The sequence below is a fragment of the Micropterus salmoides genome, unplaced genomic scaffold (genome assembly GCF_014851395.1).
Source record: "Micropterus salmoides isolate LMB-PRFRI ecotype aquatic unplaced genomic scaffold, ASM1485139v1 Ms_hic_scaffold_15, whole genome shotgun sequence".
Taxonomy (NCBI): Eukaryota; Metazoa; Chordata; class Actinopteri; order Centrarchiformes; family Centrarchidae; genus Micropterus; species Micropterus salmoides.
Window position 1 is genome coordinate 4,585,177 of NW_024040596.1, and position 27,962 is coordinate 4,613,138.

The following is a 27,962-nucleotide window of genomic DNA, read 5'->3' on the forward strand; positions in this document are numbered from 1 at the left end:
GGATTTTGTGTGCCTGATATGAATTTGAATTCGGGGTATATTTGGGAAATGTTTTTGTCTTTGTGTTTTATATTTAGGGCATGAGGTTAGAAAGTGTAGCTCTGGCTCTACCTGTCCCCTGTCACACTGGAAGCAGAGTCTCTCGTCTTGTGGTAGCCAGCTCTGTAACATTGTAATTTACTTTGTGTTTTGGTCGTTTCTTTCCAGTATTCAGTATATTTTTATTTTTGCTTGTTGATAATTTGGTTTGGTCTGCTTGACTTGGTGTTGCTGTCCTGAGGCCGTTGGGGACTTTTTGTTTTTTTTGTATGTTGTAATTTAGTGGTGTCTAAATAGAAATTGAGTGATAACTGATTTCTGTATTGTTTCTAAAAGATCATTATCTTAGTCTTTGCTGTGTTTACTGTCAGAGCCCAGGTCTGACAAAATCTCTGCAGGAGATTAAGGTGCTGCTGCAAACCTTCTTTAGTAGGTGAAAGCAACACTAAGTCATCTGCATACAGCAGACTTCTGATCTCTGCGTTGTTCAGTGTGAGGCCAGGTGCTGTGGAAAGCTCTAATTGGTTTGCTAATTCATTGATATATAGATTGAAGAGAATTGGACTGAGATTGCTTCCCTGCCTCACTCCCAGGCCCTGGGAGAAGAACGCTGTTTGCTCAGCTGTTCCCGCGGTACTCGACCATCTATCCTCTCAGTCACAAACTTGCTGACCTCTCAATCGCGCTGTGTAGGCTAACCCTCACGCTTTGAGCGCCACACATCAATCTTCTCACGCAGTGAAAAACAAATCTATATTCTGATAACGTCGACTAGCGGCGACAATCATTTCCACCCAGCTGATGCAACTCGACACACGGCGTTATAGTAAAGTAACCACCTGAGATGCGGCCAGCAGACCCGCTGGTAGATTTTTGCATTATAAACATCTAAAACCTAAAACACAATCTGGATTTGTTTGGGACTGTGAGCTTCACTTTATTAGAGCTGCAGAAGTAAACATGTGGATTTGTGCTGAGATTTCTGCCTGATCACAAGTGTTGGTTTTGGTTCCTGTTTGTATCTCCGATGAAGGGCAGTGCACTTGTCTCATTCAGTACAGTCTGAATGGGAGCACAGCAGACTAGAGGTCAGGTAGACTTTTAAAAAATATTATGAATTATCATTAAATAATAATGTTAGTCTCACATACTTCCTGCACCAGCTCAGGAAGCTCAACCTGCCTAAGGAGCTGCTGATCCACCTCTACACAGCCAACATCCGGTTCTCTGCATGTCCATCATTGTCTGGTTTGGACCAAAAAGAACCGGAGCAGACTACAACGGACAGTCAGGACTGCAAAAAAGATCATCGTGCCAACCTGCCCTCCATTCAGGACTTCAGGAAACATCACTGCAGATCCATCTCAGCCCGGACACAACCTGTTCCAGCTCCTCCCCTCTGGTAGGCGCTACAGAGCTCTGTACTCCACAACCAACAGACTCAGGAAAAGTTTCTTCCCTCAAGTCATCACTCTGATGAACAGCTAACTCTGATGAACAGTGTCAGGAACAATTTCTGTGCAATAACCCAGTAACTCTGCCTCTAATCAGCCACCTGTTTACTGGCTACCACTTATCATTTATTCATCATTCTCTCGTTCTCCATTTCAGAACTGTTCATATTATCATATTGTATATACACTGTATACCAATCCATCTACCTAAACTGCATAACACCTGCACATAATACTTACTTATTCCAGCATCCTTTGCACTGTGCTCCAAATTGTTTTTCAGGATGGTTCCGGGACCCACCCGACCAGCCTTCAGGCCTACTTCCTGATGAAAAAATCTTACTAGGCAATGCCATGCATAATAAGCATTTAGTCAGCATTAGGCTAGAACTTAGAAAAACAGCAGCCATTCAAAGCCCAAAGCATGTTTCGCACACGGGCACAGCCCAGTACACCTACCACCTGTTGGCCACTAAGTAGCATTAAAGGTGGGGTACGCGATTCTAATCCATAGACAATTGGCCAAGACGTGCTGTTGTTGTGATGGTGGCTATAGTAGCAGGAGAGTTGTGAGTATCGTTGTCTGGAGCTGGGATGTCGGCTCTGGGAAACCAGCTGGTCTTCATTACAATAGTTGTGTCGTTATTCACCCTTTATCATGGTATTTGTCACGGAAGCATTAGCAGCCCATTGTTTAGTGCCTTGCTCAAAGGCATCTTGATTGTAACGGCTGAACAAAAACATCACTCACTCGCTTCACTCTGGATCAATATTTTACCTGTCAGAATCAAAATACCAAATCTGACAACATCATCATCTAAACCATTGCTGCAGTTACTGTATCTTGTTTTGAAAACTGACCTTGTACAATTTAGGCTGGCTCATGTCAAGGCCTGTGTATGGCATGTAGATTATTTAAGTGAGCTGTTGATTGTAACTATAAAACATTTGGCAAGACTAACATCATTTTACTGAAACTATGCATTCTCTCCGTTTGGTGATCAAACTGAATCCAAATCACTGAAATACACTTTGGAATCCCTGCATTAATTTTTAAGCTCAGACAGGAACCATAGGAGATGTTGTTATCTGTGAGCAACACTTGTCTATTTTTTCATTTTTGATGGACTGAAGAAAATAATAAAACTAAAGGATGTCATATTTAAGCTTTTCTGCGTTTTTAATAGTTTTAGTGAGTCCAAAAGGCCACACAGAAGATTGTACTGCCACAAGGTACCATTTCATTTTATGATGCAAGTGAGGCTGCTCCAGCTGAGCAGAGGAATAGGGGACATTTTACGGGGAGGAGATGAATGTATGGGTTTATTGATACATATTAAAGCACGAACTGATCATGTTGGGAATCTGGGAACACTTCAAATTTCACATTCACCCATAGTCTATATAAAACGGTCATCACAGGTTTTAGGCCTATACTTCTCTGATGCCTGACCCTGTGAGTCCAGACCTACTTATACTGGTTAGGGGGACAGTCCTTCTGTAAGAATAACAGACTGTCTATATCTGTGAGCGCTTGAATATGCCAAACATTCAGGAAGCACCTTTAAGCCCAGTGCTGGCAAATCTAAAGGGCAACCTATAGTGCACCTAAGATGTGAACAGTCAGTAATGTCCATTTGAGTGCTATTATACGAAAAAGAAAATGCCTTCTTGAGACCACCTGAAGGAATAAAGCGAAGCAGCTCAATATCTAAGTACAAAACAATAACAGTGAGCTGTCGAGGTGACCCCGCCCCCTTCTGACAAGACATTATTTCAGATGGTTTTTTACGCACACTGTCGTTGCACAAAATGCTGCCGACTAATATATGTCAGCTTGTTAAATTAGCGACTTTTCTGCTTCACATAGTCGTTTAAATCCACATTCCTATCTTTGTACTTTGTTTAAAACTCATAAGCCGCTGCCCATGGCTAGGGCCTATATCCCAAAAGGCAACGGTCCTCAAAAGTATTAAAAACTAGCGAAAACGTTCACAACAATGCCATTCAACGCCATATCCAAGTCTCTCGGAAGAAAAAGACACTATTAAAGCTCTTTCTTTCTTTCTACAGTAGCGTTTGTGACACCGTGGCGCCTTGTAACACCGCGGTCTCGTGCCTCGCTGACAGTGTCATGCGCAGCTGAAAAGTTCACAAAACTTTTCCCAAACTCACCTTCCTCACGACAAGTCGCATTTTCCTCCTCGTCTTTGGTTACTTGCGTGATTATCGACGGCGAATGGTCCATTAGGTCCGTCACTCAAAGACAAGGACGTTTTCGCTGTAGGAAACGAGTTCGAGGAGTTATGGCACACGCAAAAAAAATATTTATATTTTGCCACTCCCTGTCTGCAAACGTGCATACTGAGCGTAAAAATAAAGAAACAGCAGAAAAGCGTTCAAAGCAGTGTCATATCGGACCAAACTACTCTCAAATGCAGAGGTTAAAAGTGTGTAAAAAGTTATTTCTAAAAGTTGCAACGTTGAAGAAGTTCATCAATTTGACCATGCTAACATGGAACATGACGGTTTCAAGGAAACCCCACTCTTAAAGCCACAATGCAGGATGTGAAGCTTTTCACAAAGTTTCACTGCACGTGTAACAGTTTACTCGTGTAGTTATATTGTTGCTGGGGAAATGTGGAAATTTAAAAATACGCTTCTGGTGTTTGTATTTGAGTGTTAATTCCCCCGAATATAAACGCTAAATCATGTATAAAACCACCATCTTTCATACTTTTCGTGTTGATAAACACAATATGTCGGGTTTCTAGCGTCTGAGTGAGAGGATCCTTGGACGGGGAGTGTTTTAAATATTAGTTAATGTAGAGCTTTGATTTGATTTTTTGACTGGGGCAGCCTTGAAACCGACCGAGTTAGGGGCAGTCTTTAAAATGCCCACACCTAAGATCAAAGGAACGTCGAAAAATCTCCACAAAGACTCCTCCCCCATGTAAACAAGGATGCTTTTGAAATTTTAGGCCTAATTTTTTATGGCTGCGATTGCGTCGTGAAATCGACAGAGAAGACAATTACTCACAGAGGACTAGTCCAGCATTGATCTGGCCTTTTATTTAATTAGAAAAAGCCCTACATGTCCCATTAACAAAAGGCATTTTGATAGGAAATGAGTAAAAGTGGGGTTGCAAAATAACTAAAGAGAAAACAAAAAACATTTCTGCCGTACAAATTATTTTTATTCTTTCATAATTTTCTCTTTTCTTTGTATGCATCTGTGTGAAATACTGGATAGTTTTGCATCTCTTACGTGAATGTGAGAAGGAAACGTTGATCTTTGTTTTTCACTGCTTGCCATTAATATTATGCAACCTGAGACAAGGATGGGGATAGACTTTCTCAGTGGTGTACATGAAGCTGTAATTCCTCAGATGACAGCTAGATGCTGCTGGACTGTACACTATCATTCATGTCTACCTGCTCTGCCAAAATACAAAATTATTTCATATCTGTGGTTGACACTTAACCCCTAGCTGCTCCAGAGTCGTGCGACCTCTGATACAGTATATAGCAATTGTAAGTCACTTTGGATAAAAGCGTCAGCTAAATGAATAAATGTAAATGTAATTTACTTCCCCGTCTTTCAGCTGGCTTTTGCAAATCTAGGACTTGGCTGTCATTATAGACCAGGACAGGAGAAATTGTACAAATGAATAATAAATTACAGTTAATAAAACAACAGTATGGGTACCATTTTAAACATATCTCTCATATGTAACTCATCTTAATGTCAAATATCAGGATGGTTAATATTTTATTATTATTATGTCTTTTTCATTGTAAAAATCTACTTTTTAGAAACAAATATTGCACTTTGTAGTCGTCTCACAATACAGATGCATTACCCTCCAATCAACAGTAGATCATTAAAAAAATAACACTCAAAAAAAAAGCTGCTAGCAAAAAAGTCTTTACTTTTTTTATGAACATGATTGAAGTTATGTACAGCTGAGAACACAGCATTACTACAGTATATTGTCCATTCGATTGCACTCTAAGAAAACAAAGGCTCCCTGCGTTAGCTTCGGTGCAGTTGAGATGTCGCATCAGAGGATGTCGACACGAGCGGAGGACTGGTCTGTGCCCAGATTGTTCTCCACAAACACCTCATACTTGCCAGCATCACACAACTTTGCACTTTTGATGGTCAAGATCGTGTTGGTGTCTCCAACGTCGAAGAACACCCTGAAAGACAATGGTAGCACATTCATTATCACTTTTTGTTATAGAAAATTTCCCTAGAATTAGGATCCTAATCACTTAATTTACAATCTACAGTTATCGGATGGCGTGTGGGCCTGGTGGCATTAGTTCAAGGCAGATTAGCACATTGACAACAGGTAACAAGTATAAACTGCTCATTTCTCCTCGTTTTACTATATGAATCAATTTACAGTTTACATTCATAAGTGTGTTCCTGAAAAATGCAATGCACACCATTTCTACATGTACACATATCCTGAAAAAGCATTGTTAAAATATAAATAAAAATTAAGTGTCTCCATGAGAGCCTACCTGTCGTCTTCTTCAATATCATCTCCATCTTTGAGCCAGGCAACATCTGGAGGAGGCTCCCCACTTATTTCAGCCTTGAGCACCACGGTTGTCCCTCTTTTGGCCTTAATGTTGTCTGGGCCTTTAGAAACCTTAGCAGGGACTGGGAAAGCGTGATGCAAATACTCCGTCAGCCGCATTATTTGTAGGAGATTTCAAGTGCTGTTGGAAATAGCCTCAAAGATCTAGAAAGTTCTACAGGATACACTAGTTATCACTAAAGGAACTGAGTAGGAGGAAGCCTTGGCATCAGACATGTCTGATGAGTTTCGGTCTTATAGTAGACATTGTAGACATTTTGGGATATAGTTCTTTCTAAGAATAAGATGAGATTGTCATTTCTACGCCCAAATCTTCCCTGTAAATGTAAGTCTACACCCAGATTGCATTTCGATTCGCTGGCTGAAAAACATAACAAAGGTAACAAAAACTCATTTCACAAAATGTTGAACTATTCCTTTAAGATGTCTGATTAAATTCTTATTCACTCAACCATGCTGAATTAACTAAACTTAGGTTCATGCACACTGTAAAGTTTAGAACCAACAGATGTCAGCTTGCTAACAATGTGTACACACCTTCCACTAGAATGCAGGCAGATCCAGACGTCTGTCCAAACGGATTTTTAATGTTAACAGTGTATTTTCCAAGATCAGCCAGAACCCCGTCACGGACCACGAGCGCCACAAAATCTGGGTCTTCAAAAACATAACGGTATTTGGGACCATCCTTCAGCTCTTTGCCATCCTTGTACCAGACGATGAAAGGATCCGGGAAAGCGCTAACTCTGCACTCCAGCTTCGCTGCGCTGCCCTCAACAAGAACCACATCTTTGAGCTCCTGCAGGATCTTGGGAGGGCCTTTCTCCCGCAGCTCTTTACGCGACCTACATGACAAACAAAGTAATATAAGAATTCACAATTAATTCAATAATAACCACACACACTCTTTCAAATATCTCCTTTAAAGTATTTATTATGTTGTATCCACACACAGATGTAGTTGTGTAAAAAATGTAGATAAAGAACATGAAAGACAATTTAAAATCCTCCATACTTTCAGACCTCCGCACAGCTGGCCAATCACTCTGTTCAGTGGGTGTGTTTGTCGGATTGTCCGTAAGTTTTCTGACTTAACCCCCCCCCCACTCCCAGTGTCGGATAGGTGCAAAGAAGTTTCAGATGCTGTTCAATGACTCAACGAGCAGTTTCTTTAAGGCATACTGACACCTGCATGATTACATGCTTTGAATGCTTTGAATACTTGAATGTCAAAGATGCCAAAAGACACAGGATATTTTGGTACCTGTGGCCGCGATATGAGGCTTGGATTCGGATAGCGGCCTCCTGGACCTGAGGATCGTTGATGTTCAGAGTGCACCCAGGAGGGGGTGCAGCTTTCGCTTTGGACATCTGCAGTGGTCAGAGTAGATTGACGCCAGAAGGAATCTGGAAAGTGGTTAAAAAACGTATTTAATATGCAATTGGCCTTTTTCACAGCAAACATTTTGATTTGTCAAAAAAGGAAAAGCACAGGTGTTACTAAGGTGTTACTACTTCTGTTCTGTTGTGTCCCAGTAAGCCACGACAGTGTGAGAGTGAGACAGCATGCACAACACCACAACCCTGAAACAGAAGCACTTAAATGGAATTCAGCCGTCATTCATTTTATCATTTACACCTCGGCTTTTCCTACTGTGACAGGATGTCTTCTGTGAAAATGCTCTGTCAACTCTTACCACTGGCCCACATTAACTTACAACAACATTTCTCACCTCAGAGATCCTCTTGAAGCTGCACGCCACTTCTGATCCACTCCAGTTAGCAAATCTGAAAGACTTCATGCTTTATAGCTGGATGATGGAGGCGTTCCTTTCCCTTCTTTGGATACTGAGCATGACAAGACTGACTGAAGATGTGTAACAGATGTTACAGAGATAATTTCCCATCCTTATAAAGCCTTCATACCAAATACTCAAGAGAATACTTGGAGCAGTTAATAGTTTTGTTTGGGGTTGAAATGTGAGTCGTCCCCTGGTGAAAACACACATAATTGTTGGTCGTGCCCTCAGCCTGAACTGTGAATATTCTGTCACAGTATCATACAATCACGACTGAAGTGTGATCTTTCATGAGCGTGGGAACACTTTTCAAGTCAACCCTTTGGTGTTAGTCAGCTACAAGCACCGAAAAGAGAACTTAAAATAAAATAAATTCAAGAATGGTTAGTAATACAGTTATACCAGGTTTTATACAAAACTCTGCTACCTCTTGTCACCCCCTGTTTTCATCCACTGAATAAACAATTTGCTACCTTTTATTCATATATGTCCTTTATTGTTTATAGCCTTGACAGCTGTCATGCCTTTTCCATGCCAGATTCAGAAATTTCACAAAATAAAAAGCGGAAGCTATAACAAATACAGTCACTCAATAAATAATCAAATTGCGAAACACACACGTGTCATTCATTTAACAAACAATTTTCTCTGTGGGTCTAATATCCATCACGAGGCACTGCAACACATTCCACAAAAATACGGCATAGGATTTTAATACAAAATGTGGAGCATTCAACATCTTTTTCAAAACCCTGTTGTATTTCATTTTGTATGATTAAAGCACATAATATATTGCACAGATGTTTAGAATTGACATTGCACTCTCATGCTGATCTTGCATGTTTTCATACAGGTTCAAAACAGCTCCCCCTGTGATTAACTTCTACTCTGCATAGGAACCTGACTGAGCCACAAAGACAACGAGCTGCAGAAAAAGGGCAGTATTTATCTAGCAATAGCATCAGAATATATAGAACTAGTAAAATAATTTCATACAATTACCAACAATCTCTGTCAGTCAATGCACATATTAAAACAACTCATGAGTGTGCTGAATGTGGCTCAGCCTTCTATTAAATGAATCCAATCTGTCACAGAAATAACACTTTGTGGGTCAAGTGAGCAAATCTGTGCTTGATATCAATACATGTGACAGCAAAATGATCAAATGATTTGTGCAAATGTTTCCCATGCTGGTCTTCAAACTGAATTTGCCCTGACAAGGCAAAGCAATATCAAAGAAACAAAACAACACAGCCATTTATTTATTATTTAAAATAATGAGGATAATCAAATGATCGATGTATCACTGATTTATGATCAGTGTAATGATAAAGTAAATCTACAGGAATTTACTCTATGGTAGTATAATATGCCGGACGGTGGACTATTAAATATTAAGGATGAACCTTGCTTGGGCAAAAGAGGATATTAACAATATGTTTGGAAACAGACTATACTGTAAACCAAATAGTTGTTTCTCATATTAGTTGTTATTCAAGTCATATTCTACTTTCAATCTAACCAAGGGACAAATGTGAGAATGTGTCCAATTGCAGTCGTCAATACTGACGCTGAAGAGGACAAGTTATATGTTTTATGTGACTCAAACCAGAGTGAAAAAACGAGGTTTACTGTACCCATTTTGCAAGGGTTTAAAAATCAACTACTTTAGGAGGCATGTATCCTCTGATTTACATTCTTGTGATCATGAACAAAGAGATGATTTCATGTCCGCAGGGGCTGCAATGCCGCATATGATTTGAATTTATGTTTTGATCACGTGTGCAGTGTCTTGTAAGCTTGTAAGGGCTGGAAACCCTTTGGTCAACACTTAATTAAATTAAATAATAATTTATGTAAAATATAATGCTAATTATAACCCTTTCAAATCTTACTTAGCTTTATTTATAAACAGTTCTGCCATTTAAAAACTGCTATTTATAAAAATCCTTATAAAGCAAACCCTTTTTTTCCCAAGCAGTAGCTGTTAGCAATTTAAAATTACAGCTAAAATAAGAACTAATACACTCAACAACGTCTTCATAAACATCCTTTCTTAATGAATTGTAGAGGCTATTTTTATGCTGATTAATGCTTACTGGTTAAGGGCACTTGGAGGAACCCCAATATCACCAGTGGATTTCTAAAGCAATTGAGTTTCACCCTGAATATTCTTACTTTTAATGAGCATCTTGTGTCTCATGCAAAGTTCTGAATGCACAGGCTAAGAATACATTGACTGACTGACTCAGCAAAATTGTCAACCTCATTTTAGAAAACTCAGAGAGGAGTGTGAATATCTCTGCATGGCTGGATCCGTTACACTTGGCTGAGCGGAAGAGTTTACCTGGAAGCCAATGGGGTGGTTCTTAGCTTATTTGTGGTGAAGGAACTAGTGCTTGCCAAGCTCCAGCACAGTGACAGTCCTGCATGGAGTCACTTGTGCTGTCCGTGTCATTCATTGGGGCAAAAAATCATGATCTAATAAAAATTTTTAAAAAATGATTTCTGATATTGAGAATTATTACTATCCTGTTTACATTGGGGAAGAAATGTGTGCTGATTGTAAGAGTCCTTTTTCTTATAGCCCTTCTGGAGCATCCTCCATTGTATCCTCTGACCTCAATTTTAAAAACTCAAAAAAAAAAGTTTATGGTACTGCTACAATCTTGCCAATCCTTGAGATGCTACAGCAGTATAAAAACTCTGGCAACGTAGCATATGACACTGATTTAATTACAGTAAAGTTGGCTTACGTTTATAGAGAACAATATTTAGCATTTGCATGACATAGTAGAGTTGTGTTAGCACTTCTGAAACTGTGCATTCATTACTTTTGGAATCTTACTTGGATACCTTGTGCTTAAATAAAACAATGTTTTTAACTCGACAGCAATTTTAGGCCTTCCATGGTGGGTTACTACAACGTGTTAACACGTGTCCCCACTAATCATTGTAAAGTTTACAGTAAGAAAGGAAGTAATTTATCCAAAATGTATGCAAAGTTACAAACCTTGAGGTACTAACTTGAAGACAACATCCTGCCTTGTATGAACAAGGTCCACCATATAAAAAAATGCAGTCAGGCTCTTGTAACTTGTAAGAGTTCCCACCAGTCTGAAAACAGTCTTTTAGATTCTCTTTCAGAACCAGAAAAGAAAAAGAAGTGATGTCTCTGTAGATTTCTTGAGTTCAACAACTCAAACCTGAAGGGACCACCCCACCCTGCAGCCCAAAGTCTTGTCTGAGGAAATCCCCCCTTCCCTTTAAGTCCCATCGACAGGTGTTTGGAAGCCTGTTTTCACTGTGCGACAGGTGTGGTGGATGAAATTGGCACATTTGGCTTGGCGGGGCTGGTGGGGGTTTGTGGCGAGCTCTGGTAGGACCGCAGGAGAACTTTGTGCTTGGTGGCCACCTGCTCTCGCCTCCGCTGCTGGTCAGCCAAGAATTCTTAAGACGGGTGGTTGTAAAGGTGAGGGTCTGCCTACGAAGGCGCATCAGGTAGGCATCTTGAAGCCAGGAGTTATTGAAGCAGTCCTTAATTGAGGGACGGGCCCTGTTAAAGACCAGACAGTGAGGATGCAAATATTCAAAGACTTTAGAGAGTTTTAAAGGAATAAAATGGACCCCATACATTATTTTGTGAAAAAGTTGTTGCCACTGAACTGACTGAGTGATCGGTTTGTATCTATTTAACATTTTATTTTGCTGTGAAATTAGGTCACAGCTTTAGGCAATGATAGATGTTAACTTTCAGTTACATATGAGAATATATGGAGTTCAAAAAAGGATGTATGTTCAGCTCACCAAGGGTAGCTACAGAGGATCTTTTTAAGAAACAGAGAGGCACTTTGGGACACATTCTGGTAGAGTTTAGAGAGGTCAAACTTTGCCGCCTGGATCCTGGCTTCAGTCTCCTGAGGATCATTCTCCATGAAAGGCGACCTGCCGCTCAACCTGGAAAAAATTAGCGGGAAGTCTTGACAAAACAGTTGTAGACCCCTCAAAACATATCGACGACGCACAACAAACGTTCATTAGGTTAGTTACAGAACATCGAAAATACCTGAAATCTGAAATTTGAATGCAGCATCCAAATTTTCAATCATAAGGCTCATATCACATTAAGAAAACTATTACATTTAAAGAGGGCTTGCTGGGTGGAGGCTGTGAAAGCAGAACTCACATGATGAAAGTCAGTACACCCACGCTCCAGATGTCAGCTGGAGGGCCCACAACATCCCCTTTCAACATCTCAGGAGCTGCAAGAAGAAGAAAGGAAAAATGCACAACTCACATTGTTTTACAAGAATTTTAATTACATCTGCAAATAGTCTTTGCACTACGGTTTATGACTTAGTGCCTCTGTTTTTGCTTGAACTTATCTGATAACATGTGAAGTTTTTTTAAATGTGGTAATGCATAGTTTGGTTAATAATTATCCTGTGTTTTCATAGCTGGTGCACACTCACTGACAAAACAGTTGACATAAACCATCCAGTAATAAGTATTTTGTGTCATTTTCTTCATTATAAATTAGCATAGTAAAGAGTGCATAATGCGCGTTTAAAGGTGCAAAAATATATTTTTTACTACCCCAATTCACAGAATAACCGTAACAACATTTCGGAAGAGAATCCCACTGTTTCGATCCTTTAAGTGCCTTATCTGAACATCATCAGTTACATACTTCCATTATATCCATTGAACATTTCTATTCTGTGATTTCTTGTAACATGCACCTTACTGCTGGAATAAAGTGCAGCATGCCTTTAAAGCTAGGGAACGTTTTGCTGGCTGATATTTATTATAAAACTTGTGATTGTTTAAATTTGTGTCTGGTCATTGCTTTGTGTAAACAAATTAACTTAGCCGTAATCTTTTGTGTATGCATTCTTTGTCCTCATGTCCCTATTTAAAAAAGAAATCTTTATCTAAATGAGACTTACTGAGTTAATAAAGTTTAAGTAACTTGCTGGCTAATCTCTATAAACAGATATTTGCATATGAATGCAGAATCTTTAGGCAAGGGACAAGATTTTCCTAGTGGAAGTGTTTCCTTTTAGTTAGTTAGTCATTTTGGTGTTGGGCAGGTAGATTACAATTGGTTTGTTAAGGCTTTTCTGTGAAAACAGCTGCCTGCTGTATCTAGAAATGATGCAGATAAATGATAAGCTGTGGACCATAAAACCAAAACAATGAGCTGAAAGATGCTAAAAAGCTTCATAAAGTTTGCGGATAATTCTCTGTTGATTTGTCACTGCAATTGTACTACAAATGATCAATTGTTCATAAATAATGTTGATTAGAGCAGTCTTAAATTTACATTCCCAGTGGTCTGTGAAAAACGAGACTCTTACACATATACTCCAGTGTTCCAATAGGAGGGCTAAACTGCTTGAGGAAGAGCGGGTTGTAAGTCTGAGCACTGCCAAAGTCAATGATCTTGATGACGTTCATGTAGGTGATGATGACGTTCTCTGGCTTGATGTCCAGGTGGAGGATGCGTCGGTTATGGAGATAGTCCAGACCCTGGAGAATCTGCACAATGTAGGTCACCACATCATCCTCTGAGTAACGGAATCTGAAACACACCAGGAAAGTGAGGCAATAATTTCAGTTTGAATGGGAAACCAAGAAATGATTTCACATCAGCCAAGCAATTGGTTTAACAAGTACAGCTGATTGGCTTTACCTGTCTATGAGGCTGAAGAGCAGCTCCTTCCCACTGCAGTACTCAGAGATAAGCACCAGGTAGCGCGGTGTGACATACGCTTCATGCAGAGCCATGACCCTTTCATGATGGAGTGACTTGAGGATGTCGTATTCCTGCAGCACCTCCTGCTTGCTGTCGGCCTCATATGGAACAATCTTGGCCATAAAGAGGTTACCTGTGGCGTTTTCCCGGCACTCACGGATCACACCAAACCGACCCCTGTGTGATAAAGAAGAAGTCAACAGTTCCTTTTACAGACTTTATGTCCATTAGGCAAAAAGAGCAAAGAAAATCAATAGTTTTTATTTATAAAACCTGGCTTAGTGTTCTTCACTTTCTGATGCTAAACATTTGCACTGTGCTCTCAAATACCAGTTTAAAGTACCACTCAAAACCTTTCCCACTTGGAGGCAGTATAATGAGATGTAAAAAAATGCTGACATAGTATCAAGTCTTAATTTAAAAAGTTCATATTGCAACTATGTTAGCAAACAGTTGCTCATTACTACATTGTGCTGACACGGGCGAACATCAGCATTTATTTGGAGTTGTGCAACTGGCTATCTGGCGAACACAAGTCCAATATTCAGTCTTTAGCTGTGTCTTGTGCTCCACCAACTACTGGTAAAGTATATAAAAAAATATATGGCTCTTCAGCTGCTAAATGCTCCACTATGTTTACCAGCTAGTCACTACCTGTGTCTACTTGCTGTTTAATGCTAACTAGCTTGCATACAGTGGGCTTTTATACTGTTTTCGCTGAAAACAGCTGCCTGCTGAAAATGAAGGCTAAGACAAAACAGTAGCTTTGGGCCACAAAACCACGTTGCGAGATGTTTAAATACTGTGTAGAGGTGAGGAGTAATCACATCTAATCTGATGTGTGGGTTCATCACTAGTGACCTGTCTCATATTGTCATTTACTGTGCAGCTTTAATATCTTAAAATTGCCATATCCTGTTTCCAAGGTACAGTTTGTAGTTGTTGATGTTGACATGGCAACTTCATACACCACTGAAAACATAGTTATGGATATTATATTTCATTTCTGTCAATAGATCCTCCTTAGTATTACACACTGGACCTTTAAATTGGTTCTTTATATTTAAATCAGGTTTCATTATTACCTTGCTTTCTCATCCATGAAGGTGTAAGGCTTCTGTGGAACTCCCTGGCGCAGAGATCCCTCCCCAGGCTTGCCCAACGGCGTCCTGCGTCCCGAAGGTGTGGCCCGTCCCGATGGTGTGACCCGTCCAGATGGGGTACTCCGGCTGTCCCCAGCCTGCAGCACTGGTGTCAAGCTCTGCACCACCACCACGGGAGGTGAGACAGTCACAGGAGCGACTGAAGGGGTGGTGGTTGTCGGGGTGGAACTAGATTCAGAAGGCGGAGTAACACGAATGGTGGCAGCTGGCACGTACATGGGAACAGATGAAATAGGTTTCCCGATGACACGTGCAGGTGGTGGCACAGGAGAAGGCGGTTTGTTGGTTATGGTGGGGACTGCATTTACAGGACTCTGAGGTTTGGGTGGGACAACAGGGGGAGGTGCCAGTTTGGCTTGGGGTTTGCTGACACTGATGCTAAGGGTGGTCTTGGCTTTGCCTGGCGTGGCTTGGGCTGCTGTGGTTATCTGAACAGGAGCCTTTTCGGAAGGGGCTGCAGTTGCGGGCGGAGTAACCGCAGGACGGCTAGCATCAACCTGCACAGTGGGTTTGATGGTTGCTGGAGAAGCAGATTCAGCCACAGATGGAGCAGGCGATGAAGTCGAGGGAGGGACAGGTGTTCCTGTAGTGGATTTACTGGGAGCTGGTTTAATGGGAGGCACTTTCATGGATGACATCATCACCACAGGGGGGGGAGGAGTAGTTGCAGGGACAGTGTTGACCACCACAGTAGCACTGGATTTAGCCGGTTCTAATGAAAGACAATGAAGGATACACCCCCAAGACTTGATTTGAGACGAGAAAATACATACAATGTGACAACCTAAGACATGTCCTTTTCAACACAATGTCCAATGATGTAAAATAACTTCTATATGTTATGTAAAAATATCATTAACATGCACATAAAAACATAACCGCCTGTTACTACACAACTTCAAGTCTTTCAGTATCTGTACATCGTTAAGTACATAGAAAGCAACTTAATGCGTATTAGACAACTTTTTCTAAAATAAACAGAAAGTAATCCAATATTTGCATTGACATAATACATACCTGAAACATCCAGGCTCACCACTTCTGAGAGGTTGCTGTAGGGGCCCTGGCCGGCTTTATTGACACATGCCACCCTAAACCTGAAGGAGCCCCCTGCTGGCAAGTCAACCACATTGTAATAACAGTCTGCCACTCCTGTAGCCACAATCAACCAGTTGGTCTCACCTAGGGAGGAAAAATAAGGTAAATAGAAAGTTCATGTTATTTCAAGTTCTAGTGTTATTATATCACACTTGCTATTATTCTAAATCACAAACACACGCACCTTGTTTTGCTATTTATATGCCAGTCTAATTTCTCATGTGTATTGACATCTACTTCACATTAGAGTTCAGCACAAAAGAAGCCTTCCTTTCGGGTTAAATATGGGTTCGAACGTGGCTTGGCTGCTATGCTGTATTTATGGTTCAGGTTGTTAAATCTCATCTGCCGTAAAACATATAGTTCACTACTGCACCTGCACCACTGTGTGCCTTAAGATCACTTGTATTATTGATGTGGTCCTGTTGATCTAAAAAGCATTTGTGAATATCTGACACTAGGTATCTGTCCAAAAAAGGAATAAAACATTAAATCGTTGTCAGTAAATACTGACCCTCTGCTCTCCTCTCCAGAGAGTATGTGCAGGGGGCCATGGTGTCTGAGGGCCTCCACAGTACCAAGGCTGTGTTGTTGTACTTCTGAGGTATTTCAGGGGTTCCAGGACGATTGGGCAGACCTGTAAAAATAAATATATCGGTATTACATACATATCATCTGTCCTTGGGCTCTTATTTGCCCTCCAGTTTCTTCCCATGTTCCCTGTTGTCTATCCTGTACACTATAACAGTATTTATTACTGTATAGTCCTATAATATATACTGTTTATTGCAAATAGGACTAACACGGTTTACTGCTCCTCACAGACTGACATAAAAGTAATGGATGTCTCAGTTCTTACGAGCAAGAGATATTGTGCAAGAGCTGGACACAGAGGCCAGGGGGTTTGTAGCAACACATTCATAGACCCCTGCATCTTTTTTGGTGGTCTGCATGATCATCAGTAGCTGCCGGCCATCAGGGCAGGCTATCATGTTCATCCTGGCATCAATCTCCAGGGGCTTCTTATCTGAGGAAACATGTCATGAAGAAGATTTAAATTGGTTTAATCAGTTTCTTGTACGAACAGGAATCTCAATTGTTAATCTTATCTCCCTACTATTTATTTGCACTGTTTGCAACATCTTTGGTACCAGATGTAATATGCAATGTAAACCATCATTATTTCTCTACACTCATGCACCAAAGAACAATTATGTTAATTATTGTAATTAACAAGTGAAATGATCAAACCATTCATCTCTGAGGCCACCAGTAAGAGCATCCACATCAGAGATCCTTACCTTTCATCCAGGTGATGTTTGGGTGGGGGCTGCCTGCTGGCAGACAGCTGAGTGTGACTGGATCCCCCTCTAGCAGGACATGATCTCTCAGCTTAATGTGGAATACTGGAGGGAAATCTGGGAGCAGAAGACATTAGACCTCTTAAATCATGCCCATATTGATAGGTCAGATTAAAAGTTATGATTTACTGTACCCAGCGTTGATTAAGACTACCATCACTGGAACTACAAGTACTACTTCTGGCCTAGGATCAACTAGGAACCTTTGCTTTTGTGTTCTTCCCCACATTGTCCAGACATACAAGGGCATCTCATGTACAGTTACGAATATGTACATCATTTTCTGTGTTTACTGATGTTGACATACAATCTATGTGTTGTGGTTTGGTATACCACGTAGCATACAATATTTAAGAAAGGTAAATTAAAACAACAATTTGACATTTTGGGAAATATGGTTATTTGCTTTCTTGCAGAGCGTTAGATAATTAATAGATTAATACCTCTGTCATATCTACATGTTAAATATGAAGCTACAGCTACTTGAAACAGGTAACAAAAGCAGCCTACCAGCACTTCTAAAGCTCACTAATTAAAAGGAACCTATTATACTCATTCCTAGCTCTATAATTTTATTCTGGGATTCCACTAGTGGCTGCACATGGTTCACAGTTCAGCTGCAGCATACTGTATGACAGCTTTAACTTATCTTGATGAATTTACTGTTTATCAGTCCACTAACAACTGTAACAGCAGTGATTAGTGTTACTTTAGCAACAACAGGACCAATAATAGGCAATAATGGGTCCCCTTTATCATGTTATCTGGTTAAAAACTACACGCTTTAGTCATGTGCCGGACTATTTTTTGGCCAGGAGCTTCACCTCCTGAAGTATCCAATAGTTGCCTGGCAACCTCACGGTGATTGCAAGAGCAACAGAGCTAATTTAGCTGTTCGCCCTGTTTCCACTCTTTCTGCTAATCTAAGATAACCTAGCCTTATATTTAAAGGACAGATACAAGAGTGGTCTTCTTAGTATCTCCCATAATGTCAGACTATTGCTTTAAGTTCTCATTACATTACTCCTGACAGTCTCTTCATGTACACTCTTGTGTGACTTACCAGAAGCCAGTCTGGAGTACTGGCGTGAACGTAGGGAACTATTTTCTCTGGAGATTGCACTTGGTATGTCAGGCTGTGATACTGTTTTGTCTCGCTTCCCTCTGGTCAGGCCCCACCGGTCCCAGCGAGATCTGCGCTCACCCTCCAGACCTTTTTACAACAATCAATGCCATAAATTAATCACCATGTATTTAAGAAACTGCAATGGATGGTACTCTATAAGAACATGTGGAGTAAAATTGTTAACACGATATAGAAGTAACTGCTTCATACCCTTTGATATATCTGACTTTAGGCTGGACATGGAGTCTATAGACTCTGATGAGGCACCATTACTGGCCTGAGATGCCAGCTGGTTCTGAGGAACACTGGCAACCTTCATGGCACGGCTCTCTGATGTTGAACGACGAAGCATGGAAAGAATGGGTGTCCTCTTGGGTTCCTTTTCCTCTGATGCTCTCCGCTCCTCTGAGAAGCTGCGAATTCTTGTGGAGATCCCAGCCACTGTTGATTCAATCTTTCTACGCATTGCCAAGACCGGTGATTCATTAGGTTTCTTAAGCTCCTTTTCATCTTGTTCCACCAACGTATCACCTCCGCCATCCATGCGCATCATCTCTACTTCCTTCTTGTCCTGTGATCCTCTCCGGCCGAGAGTCCAAGAGAGCCTACGCCTTGAAGCAACTGAATCTTCTTCTTTGGTCGTGTCATCCTTGCGCTCGGCTGATGGAGTTCTCTTCAGGCGCATAGAGAGCCTTCTCATAAAGCCTTGGTCCTTTTGAGCTTCACGAAGGTCCTGGACTGACTTGGACTTTTCCTCAAGTCTCCTTGGTGCTAATTCCAATGGTGCACCAATTGGCCCAGGTCTGTATATCTCTTCACCTGACTCTGTTGAGTCTGATGAAGTCGCCTGAGATTTGTCCTCATTCTTTGACCGGGACAGAAATTTTAGACTTCTTGAGAGGGAAGACTCACGTTTTTTGAAGCGTGCCTCAAAGACCTCTTCAGAGGTAATGTCCTCTAAGTCAACTCCTTCTGAGAGCTGTTGATGGGATGAGGAATGTGTGGTAGTTTTTGGTGGACTGGGTTCTTTTGTGATCATTTCTGGGGAAGCTACCCTGGAGTATACAGCAGGGTGCTCGGTGGTTGACATGATGGCGGGCTTTGAACCAGGTAAAGCAGAGGACATGCTGGCAGGTGAAGATGTGGGTAAAAATGTTTCAGTTGATACGGAGGATGATGAGGTGGCTGGAACAACAACAGGTGTAGAGGGGCCTAAAGGTTGCTCATTGAAAGGCTGAACTGAAGGAACCATAATGGTCTGCATAATACTTGCATATGCTGAAGTCCTTCCATCTGGAAGAACAACTCGAGCAGGAAGCGAGGGTGTTACATAAGTTGACACAACATTTGCTGGGGGATGGGAATATTCTTGTGTTGGTTTCACCATAACTGAGCTTGTGGTTATGATCATATCAGAAGATTTAGCAGGCATATTTACTTCTTCTTCTAACTTTTCTTCAGAAACATTCTCTTTAGCATTTGATTCAGCAACACAGACAATTCTTTCCTCTTCTTTCATAAGCTCTTCTTTTTCTTCTTGTTCTTTTTCTTCTTCTTCCTCCATCTTTTCTTCTAGTTTGGAGCTTTGGACCACAAGAGGAGGTGTAGGAATTCCCTGGCCCATATACTCTGATTCAATCATTGGTTCTTCTGAAATGCTCATGTCCTTCTCAGAGAATCCACTTGTGCTTGATCTCTCATCAAAGTTACTATCTGTAGTCAACCCATCCATCTTTTCATTCATAGACTCAGTGTCAGGTTTAATCTCTTTTTCCATGAATGATTCCTCGCTTTCTGCTTTGGTTGGACTTTCCCGCACAACAGACTCTGGTGTTGGCAGTTTTGGTGAAGGGTCCCTGGGAGTCACTGGACGGGAATCTAGCTTGGTTTGCTCAGTGAGCGCTGACATAGATATAGCCTCCTTGAGCCTTCTTTCTTCTATCTGTGCCAAGGGAATCTCCAAAGGAGCTCCTGACCGACGGTGTAAAGCTATGGGTTCTGAATCACCTTGACTGAAAGAAGCGGTTTTGCGCAAAACTTTGGGTTTGGGAACTTCGTCCCGTGCGGAATCGCTGGATGCAGCTCTAGTTAGTGGAGGTGGGCCCAAACGAGCAGTACGAGAGTAGCGATCTGAGGATATTGCACGTTTTTCATCTCCCATTCCTAAAGTTTCTAACAGGGGTCCTCTCAGTCCACTCATCTTGTTGTCCACAGAGCCCCCGCGTAGCAGTCGTTGTCTCATCAGCTCTAGTTTAAGAGCATAGTCTTCTTGACTCATCTTGGCAGTTCCTGGACTGGTGCTTCTCCTTGGTAGCTCCATAGAGACAGCTTTCTTGAGAACTCTCCTGCCATCCTCTTGGTTTCCTTCTTCAGCTCCTTCCTCAAGTGGAATCCTTAGCAGCAACGCACTGTCAGCTGAGCCTCCACGTCTTAGCTCTCCTCTTCGGCGTCCACCTTCTGGTTTGTCTGACTCCATACTTGATCCTCTTCGCAGGGGTTTTCTGGTCAGCTCTGACTTTTGCGGCAGTTCAGCAGGTGGTTCTTCATCTGACGAACCCCTGTCATTGTCTTGCGACAATCTTATACGCAGACGGCCTTTACCTGTTAATTCAATCCCTTCTTTATCCAATTGTTTAGGGTCACACTCCATTGCTTCCTGGGCTTGAACAGAAGACCCAGACCATTTACTTGTTCCATCCTGATTTCCTGTTTCCTGCTCATTGGTCTGGATGTCATTCAATGACATCCTAGATCCAGAGAATTCCATGTTAACTGGCATTGGAATAAATGGCAGTTCATCAATGTCTTCATCAGAATCTGAGGATGATGATGGCAAAGGTGAACCTTCTTTAAGGTGCCTGGGAACTGCAATGGAGATATGGCTGGAGGAATCATTCAGCAACTCGGGTATGGACCTCATGACCATTTTTGATTTATAGCTGATTAGTGAACGCTGTAAAAGAGAAAATATGGTGGACAAAATTTAAAATATGTGACCATTGAATTATTTATTTATTTATCATGGGTGTATGCAGTATAAAACACCAGAATAAGAAATAAAACATCCCTCACCTGCCATTTTCTGCGAGATATAAACTTCCTCAGAGCCTCTGTACTCATTGCCTTCCCCTTGCTAAGTGTCTGTACAATAAATAAACAATAAATTTAATGTAATGTATTAGAAATGGGGCCTTACTCAGTATCATCAAGTAGAAATTATTTCAGAGGTTGTGGATGATTAGCACTGCAGCATGAAGTGCCACTGGCCTTGTCTTACCTTGAACCAGGGGTGTCGGAGACATTCCTGAGTATCGGGTCTCCTAGAAGAAAATTATGACATATTTCATTCTTCAAGGTTTATGCACATTTGTTTTAGCTATCTTAAACAAAAAGCAATAGAGGATTGTGTACCGTGAGAGTTGCAGACTAGGGGCTAGGGACTAGAGAACAGTGTAATAATACTACACTAAAGTACCAATAAAAATATATACCAGATGTCCATCTGATATGCATCTAATATTGAAACAAAATCATTAACATTGTTTAACTTTGACTTTTTATTTACTTGATAAGGGACAATTCCTCAGTGAAATTACAAAATACCAGAGAAAAAAAAAGGTTTTATTTTATGAAACTGTGACTTTAACAACAGTGAGACGACTTCCAGAGTTGTTTAAACAGAAAAAATAATGAATCATACAAAAACTCAACAAATGAACTAAAACAGATCCATATTTTATTAAATGTGTAGTACTAAAATTAATATTACATGAAAATGTAAAAATATTGAATTATCATCATCTCATTGTTGACATAAATTTGGTTTGTGTTTGAGTTTTTACAAATTATGTCAAGTTTATTGATACACTGTGTTTACCTACAAGACTTATTGTATACACTGAATACATTCTGGATGTGTCAGATATCAGGATTGATTCCTTCAATATCTCTTGTATTATTCAGTATACGTGCTTGTGGCAATTCAAAATTAAATATTCCTGTACTGTATGCATTTTACACAATAATGTTATATAAAACAGATCTTGGTAAATAGAGATCCAATAGTGTTACTCACAGCCTGTCTGCTACCAGCAGCTTTATGATGAACCCTTTAGCCTCTCTGCAAAGGTCAGCGAACATGCTCTCCTCAAAGGCCACATTATAGTTTCTGATGTTCATTAAGGAGCTTCGGTCATTCTCTCCAGCAAATGGAGAAACTCCTGTCAGACTGTTAACAGGAACAAATACATTTAATGATGATCCTAGTTGTCAGGTAGTCCTGAATAGGCAAACACATTAAAAACTGAGGTTGATATTCCGCATCCTGGAATACATTTAATAATGAATAATACATTTCTCACCACAGATATGCAATCACTCCTATTGACCTAGGAAAACAAAGACAAGAATTAGGAAAAGGTGGTGTGGTAAAACAAAACAAAGTTTACTACAGGTTTGTTGTAGATACTCTACCAGATGTCTGATGCTTTTGACACAGGGGTCTGATTGACAATTTCTGGTGCCACAAATTCTGGTGTGCCATATTTGCAGTATTGAGCCTCATCAGGTGTGATCCCCACTGCGTTGCCAAAGTCACAGAGTCGGATCTGATCACTGTGGGGGTCTGACATGAGGATGTTATCAGGCTGAGGAAAGAACAAGAAAATTATTTATCATGTTCTGTCATTAGAACACTTTTAAATTATTTAAATTATTTTTATTATTTTTAATACAAATGTTTTATATGCAAAGGAAGACAATGCAAGAGTGGGACGGTGAGTATCCATGAGGATCTACCTTAATGTCCAGGTGAATGATGTTTAGATGATGAAGGTAATCCACTCCCTCAAGCAGTTGTCTTATACATGAACGTACCTGTAGGTCCCAAAAACACAAGCATGCCAGTGTAGCAGATAACAATTAATTACATACACTTGATCATTACATTGAATTTCATCAAATACATTGACATTTTTAGGGTAACGTTTGCTCTGCAGTCATAAAACACAGGACTTACATCAGACTCCATCACTGTAGATTTCCTTGTAAATCTGTCAAGCATCTCCTCGTGGCATCTTAAATGATCAGTTAAGGCAATTCTTTCTGGGGCATCAGATGCATTGTTTGATGCACATTTACAGAATGTATGCATGTTTAATTTCACTTTTAACAAGAATTTATTGCAAAATAACATAATGTGTGAAGTTACAGTAAAAAAAAGTTAAAAGGCAACTATTTTTTGTTCATATGATTTTTCTTACATTCCATGGCTTATTGTGTACATCTCTTTAACTGCAAAATAAGGATACATTTCAGTAATGATGATGACTGCATTCTTTTTCTCAAAGGCGTCATGGAAGTAAAGTATTCTCTCGTGGTCCAGCTTGGAAAGCAGGTTCAGCTCTTTAAGAGCAGACGCCTTCTTCTTGGCCCGTGTGGAGATAAACTTTGCAGCAAACTCCAGTTTGCCTACCTTCTGGGTCACACGTTTCACATAGGAAAATGCACCTCTGGAGGAAGAAAATCAGAAGGAAAAAGTCATTTCAACCTTAGTTCACCACTACTCAAATCTAGAATAATTCAAAATTTGTCAAAATAGTAAGATTGGGGCATTAAGACATGAAAAGAATCAGAATAATTTTGGACATTAAATAAAAACTGGTTCCAATGAAGACAGTGGTTCTCTGGCATTATATTGTCTCAAAGTATGGGATTTCAAATGTGAGCTTAAAAATGGCTCACCTTCCAATTTCTTTATGGATGTCATAGTGGTCAGTCAGTCTGCGCATTTTCCTTCGAATAGTCTCCTCATCGTCCGTTGGATCTTCTTTACGTTTGGCTACAGTAATGAGCAAGTTCAATTTAGAATGTACAGATTACAAGGGATTGTTCAGTCCTTCACTTCGCTTGTTAGCAATGCAGTCAAGGGATTGTTCAATTTTTTATGGCTCTGATGGACTGACCTCGTACCTTCATGAATGGTGAGTTCAGCTTTACAGGACACAGATCCTGCCAAGTTCCTAGCAGTGCAGGTGTAAACCCCAGAGTCTTCCGGACGAGCGTTTAGGACCACCAGGGAACATTCATTATCATCATACACAAATGTGTAATGACCGCTCTCCGACAGCAGGACATCATTCTGAAAGCAAATACTTTAAGTTTCTTTTAAGATTTATAACAAACAATTACCGGTATCTCTTCTGGTAAATGTCCTTATTCCTTCTTATTAAGTTAAATTACTTTTGACTTTTGACTGCTAAAATGGATAAAAACCTTGAACCAGAGGATGTCAGGAATGGGTTTGCCCTCCACAACCACAGCAAATCGAGGGGTCTCCCCAGCACAAACGTCTAAGTCCTCCATGATAGTTTCAAATGTCGGTGGAGCTGTGGACAGAGTTGCAAAGGTACAATACCAACTTACATTAGCTTTAGACGGACAAATGGAAAGATAGATAGATCAATCTGCTGCTTACCTGCCATCTCCACGTCGAAGGTGCAGCTGTCGCTGCCATACTTGTTGGAGGCCACAAACCCCATCTCTCCGATGTCAGCACTCTTCACTTTGAGCAGCTTCAGTGTGTGCTGGTCGTCATCTGGCATTGTCATCTCGTACAGGCCTGGCTTGTTGGCCAAGACCACTCCCCTCCTGTGGAAATGTGTTTGTATAGTAAACCAGGATTAATATATAATAGGTAGGAGAGCAGTGCACTGGCAAGTGTGTGCTTTGCTTGCTTGAGTGTAAGTCAGGACACAATAATAGACTTTTTTCACTGCTCTAGAATTTTTGATAATTACTTGGAATCAAATAGCTGCTTGTGTCATACTGTGTTTATGCTTGTCAGTTGTACACTCTGACTATTGTGTAATGCACTGGATACACAAGGTGGCGGCGACTTTACCACCAGATACGACCTGACTAATTAACTAATCATGTCATAACAACATGGATGTTAAGTTAAAATCTACAAACACAAGGGTGGGCTGTGGCTCCGTGGGTAGAGCGGTCATTCACTAACTGGAAGGTTGGTGGTTTGATCCACGGCTCCTCCAGTCTGCAGGTCTTGTGTCCAAGACACAGAACCACTCCCAGTGGCTGTGCCATGGTTAGGAATGTTATTGCCGTTATAATGTGCAGTTGGCACCTCAACCTCTGCCATTAGTGTGTGAATGGATGAATGTGACGTAATTTAAAGCGCTTTGAGTGGTCGCAAAGACTAGAAAGGCGCTGTACAAGTACAGACCATTTACTATTGACAACTGCAGTGTTGTTATAGACCTATGCATGTACCAGTTGGAGCATTTTACAATGTGTTTTTTGTTTGGTTAAAAGATTAAAAATTAAACAGATGTCTGTACATAAAAATATACTGTATATGTTGAAGAAAGTATCACAGGAATATGCAAATAAAATTATTCATGCAAGATTAAACGTTCTTAAAAATGATGCTTTCTTAAAATAAAGAAAAGAGACATTAACAGAAACTTGACAACAGAGACAGAGATACCTCTTCCAGATGACTGCAGCGTTGACATGATTAAGGGTGACAGTGATGGTGACTGACTGGTTTTCAATCACATAAACAATTTCTGGCTTATCTATAATCACTGGAGCCTCTTGAAGATAGGCACCTAAAAGAAAACAAAATGAGCACATGGGTATCATTTAATAAACATGTAGTGCACACTAATGGATAGATGGATCCTCTAAAAACTTGAATGCACCTCGGTCCAGGAGCTGCACTGGGTCAGTGGCAGGTGAGGGCTTGCTGAAGGCTTTGGAAGTAATGGTCAGGACCCTGAAAGCATATCGCACATTTTTGGAGAGGGTAGTGATAGTGAAGGTGGTCTCCTTCAGGCCCGAAGCAATGATAGTCCACTGAATGGAGCCCAGGGCTTGTTGTTGGATGGCATACATCAGGGAGCTGGGATCTGAAAGAAAAAGGGTTTACAGCAAAATGCCACACCACAATGTTGAAACTACTTTTTTCTGTTCTCAAAAATACAACAATTGTGTTAGCTAAGCTCCCAAGAAAGCTTAAAATTTGATTATTTTTCCTAAAACATTGTTTCCAGAGTTAAATCCAAGGAGGTAAACAAAATTTCTAAATTGTTGTTATTGTAAATGTTACAATGTTTCAATGCTTCTAGGATACTAGAGAGAAACTGTATCTGCATGTATATTTTTCTGTTCTATGTCAGAATGCATTGTGTTAAAGGTGTTTGCACTAATGTCTATAGGACTAATTATTTAATATAATAATAATAATAATAATAATAATAATAATTTACTTACTGTTGCAGGAAAAATGATGTGAATCCTTTTGGAATTACCTGGATTTCTGCATAAATTGGTCAAAAAAATGTGATCTGTTCTTCACCTAAGTCACAACAATAGACACAAACACACAGTCTGCTTAAACTAATACCACACAAACAATTCTATATTGTTTTTAATCATCACCTGGATGTTCCACAGCACTACTGGCAAAATATTCTGTGGACAGATGAAAGCAAAGTTGAGTTGTTTGGAAGGAACACATAACTTTACGTTATGTTGTGTGTGCCATCACACAACATAACTTGTGTGGAAGAAAAAAGGCGGAGCACAACAACATCAAAACCTTTTCCCAACTGTGAAGTATGGTGGAGGGGGAATCATGGTTTGAGGCTGTCTCAGAGCCTGGAAGGGTTGCTATAAAAAAAATTGAATTCCAAAGTTTATCAAGAAATTTTGCAGGAGAATGTCAGTCCTGACCTCAACCCAACTGAGATGCTGTAGCATGACCTCAAGAAAGCGATTCACACCAGGCATCCCAAGAATATTGCTGAACTGAAAGAGTTTTGTAAAGAGGAATGGTCCAAATTTCCTCCTGACCATTGTTCAAGTCTGATCTGCAACTACAGGAAATGTTTGGTTCAGGTTATTGGTGCCGGTCAACCAGTTACTTAATCCAAGGGTTCATAAACTTTTCCCACCCTGCACTGTGAATGTTTACACCATGTGTTCAATCAAAACATGAAAACATACAATTGTTTGTGTGGTATTAAGCAGACTGTGTTTGTCTATTGTTGTGACTTAGATGAAGATCAGATCCAATTTTATGACCAATTTATGCAGAAATCCATGTAATTCCAAAGGCTTCACGTATCCTGCGACTGTATTTTATCTGGTGGAAAAAACGATTCTGAAAATCATTGTTGCGTACCAATGGAAGGGTCCAGTCTTCTTGGTTTCTTCCAGCTTAAGGTGATTGTTTTACCAGTGATGGATTCTATCTCTGGAGTCCCATCAGGAGGGTCAGGAAGGATATCTGAAAATGATGACAATGGAAATAGATGTTTCTGTTCTGCCTTTGCCCAAGGCAGTGTTACAGAACGCATTGTCCTACTATGTATTATTGACCACAATTATGTAAACACTGGGCGTAATGTGAGAACTTTTTCCTATTCCTATCCTAAACTTCTCTCACTTTGTCTGTGAGGTTTTCTCCTATACAAGTGTTCCAAGTCGGATTCAACAAACTCTGTTACCTGGAGAAATGTTGT

The 27,962-nt window shown here is 40.5% G+C and overlaps 3 protein-coding genes across 3 annotated transcripts in view; all 3 read right to left on the reverse strand.

The window, feature by feature from the left end:
• LOC119903836 (carboxy-terminal domain RNA polymerase II polypeptide A small phosphatase 1-like) overlaps positions 1–4,021 on the reverse strand; it is a 31,937-nt gene extending 27,916 nt beyond the window's left edge. The window contains exon 1 of the mRNA XM_038720084.1: positions 3,669–4,021. Within this exon, the coding sequence (XP_038576012.1) occupies positions 3,669–3,741 (73 nt within the window). The 5' untranslated portion in view covers positions 3,742–4,021. The remainder of the gene's footprint in view (positions 1–3,668) is intronic.
• Positions 4,022–5,408: 1,387 nt separating this feature from the next.
• LOC119903706 (SPEG neighbor protein-like) lies at positions 5,409–7,622 on the reverse strand. The gene is made up of 4 exons (XM_038719930.1): positions 7,371–7,622; positions 6,644–6,951; positions 6,027–6,168; positions 5,409–5,696 (listed from the first exon to the last, which is right to left on the reverse strand). The coding sequence occupies exons 1-4, from the start codon at positions 7,475–7,477 to the stop codon at positions 5,558–5,560; spliced, it is 696 nt and encodes a 231-aa protein (XP_038575858.1). The 5' UTR covers positions 7,478–7,622; the 3' UTR covers positions 5,409–5,557.
• A 757-nt stretch (positions 7,623–8,379) lies between these two features.
• LOC119903837 (striated muscle preferentially expressed protein kinase-like) overlaps positions 8,380–27,962 on the reverse strand; it is a 39,016-nt gene continuing 19,433 nt past the window's right edge. The window contains 28 exon segments of the mRNA XM_038720085.1: positions 8,380–11,361; positions 11,364–11,464; positions 11,716–11,865; positions 12,095–12,170; positions 13,269–13,492; positions 13,604–13,843; positions 14,752–15,541; positions 15,847–16,011; positions 16,442–16,564; positions 16,787–16,954; positions 17,229–17,345; positions 18,352–18,501; positions 18,625–21,367; positions 21,487–21,555; positions 21,692–21,734; positions 22,490–22,642; positions 22,776–22,802; positions 22,888–23,060; positions 23,212–23,289; positions 23,432–23,489; positions 23,724–23,924; positions 24,157–24,253; positions 24,385–24,553; positions 24,688–24,800; positions 24,890–25,062; positions 25,922–26,045; positions 26,139–26,345; positions 27,623–27,727. Of these exon segments, the coding sequence (XP_038576013.1) occupies positions 11,210–11,361; positions 11,364–11,464; positions 11,716–11,865; positions 12,095–12,170; positions 13,269–13,492; positions 13,604–13,843; positions 14,752–15,541; positions 15,847–16,011; positions 16,442–16,564; positions 16,787–16,954; positions 17,229–17,345; positions 18,352–18,501; positions 18,625–21,367; positions 21,487–21,555; positions 21,692–21,734; positions 22,490–22,642; positions 22,776–22,802; positions 22,888–23,060; positions 23,212–23,289; positions 23,432–23,489; positions 23,724–23,924; positions 24,157–24,253; positions 24,385–24,553; positions 24,688–24,800; positions 24,890–25,062; positions 25,922–26,045; positions 26,139–26,345; positions 27,623–27,727 (6,989 nt within the window). The 3' untranslated portion in view covers positions 8,380–11,209.

Excerpts from the sequence above, each read along its gene's own strand:
- LOC119903706 (XM_038719930.1), bottom strand. The coding sequence starts at position 7,477 with ATGTCCAAAGCGAAAGCTGCACCCCCTCCTGGGTGCACTCTGAACATC. Across the intron at positions 6,952-7,370 it reads GCCTCATATCGCGGCCACAG|GTCGCGTAAAGAGCTGCGGG; the intron begins GTACCAAAATAT and ends TTTGTCATGTAG. Across the intron at positions 5,697-6,026 it reads GATATTGAAGAAGACGACAG|GGTGTTCTTCGACGTTGGAG; the intron begins GTAGGCTCTCAT and ends ATTGTCTTTCAG.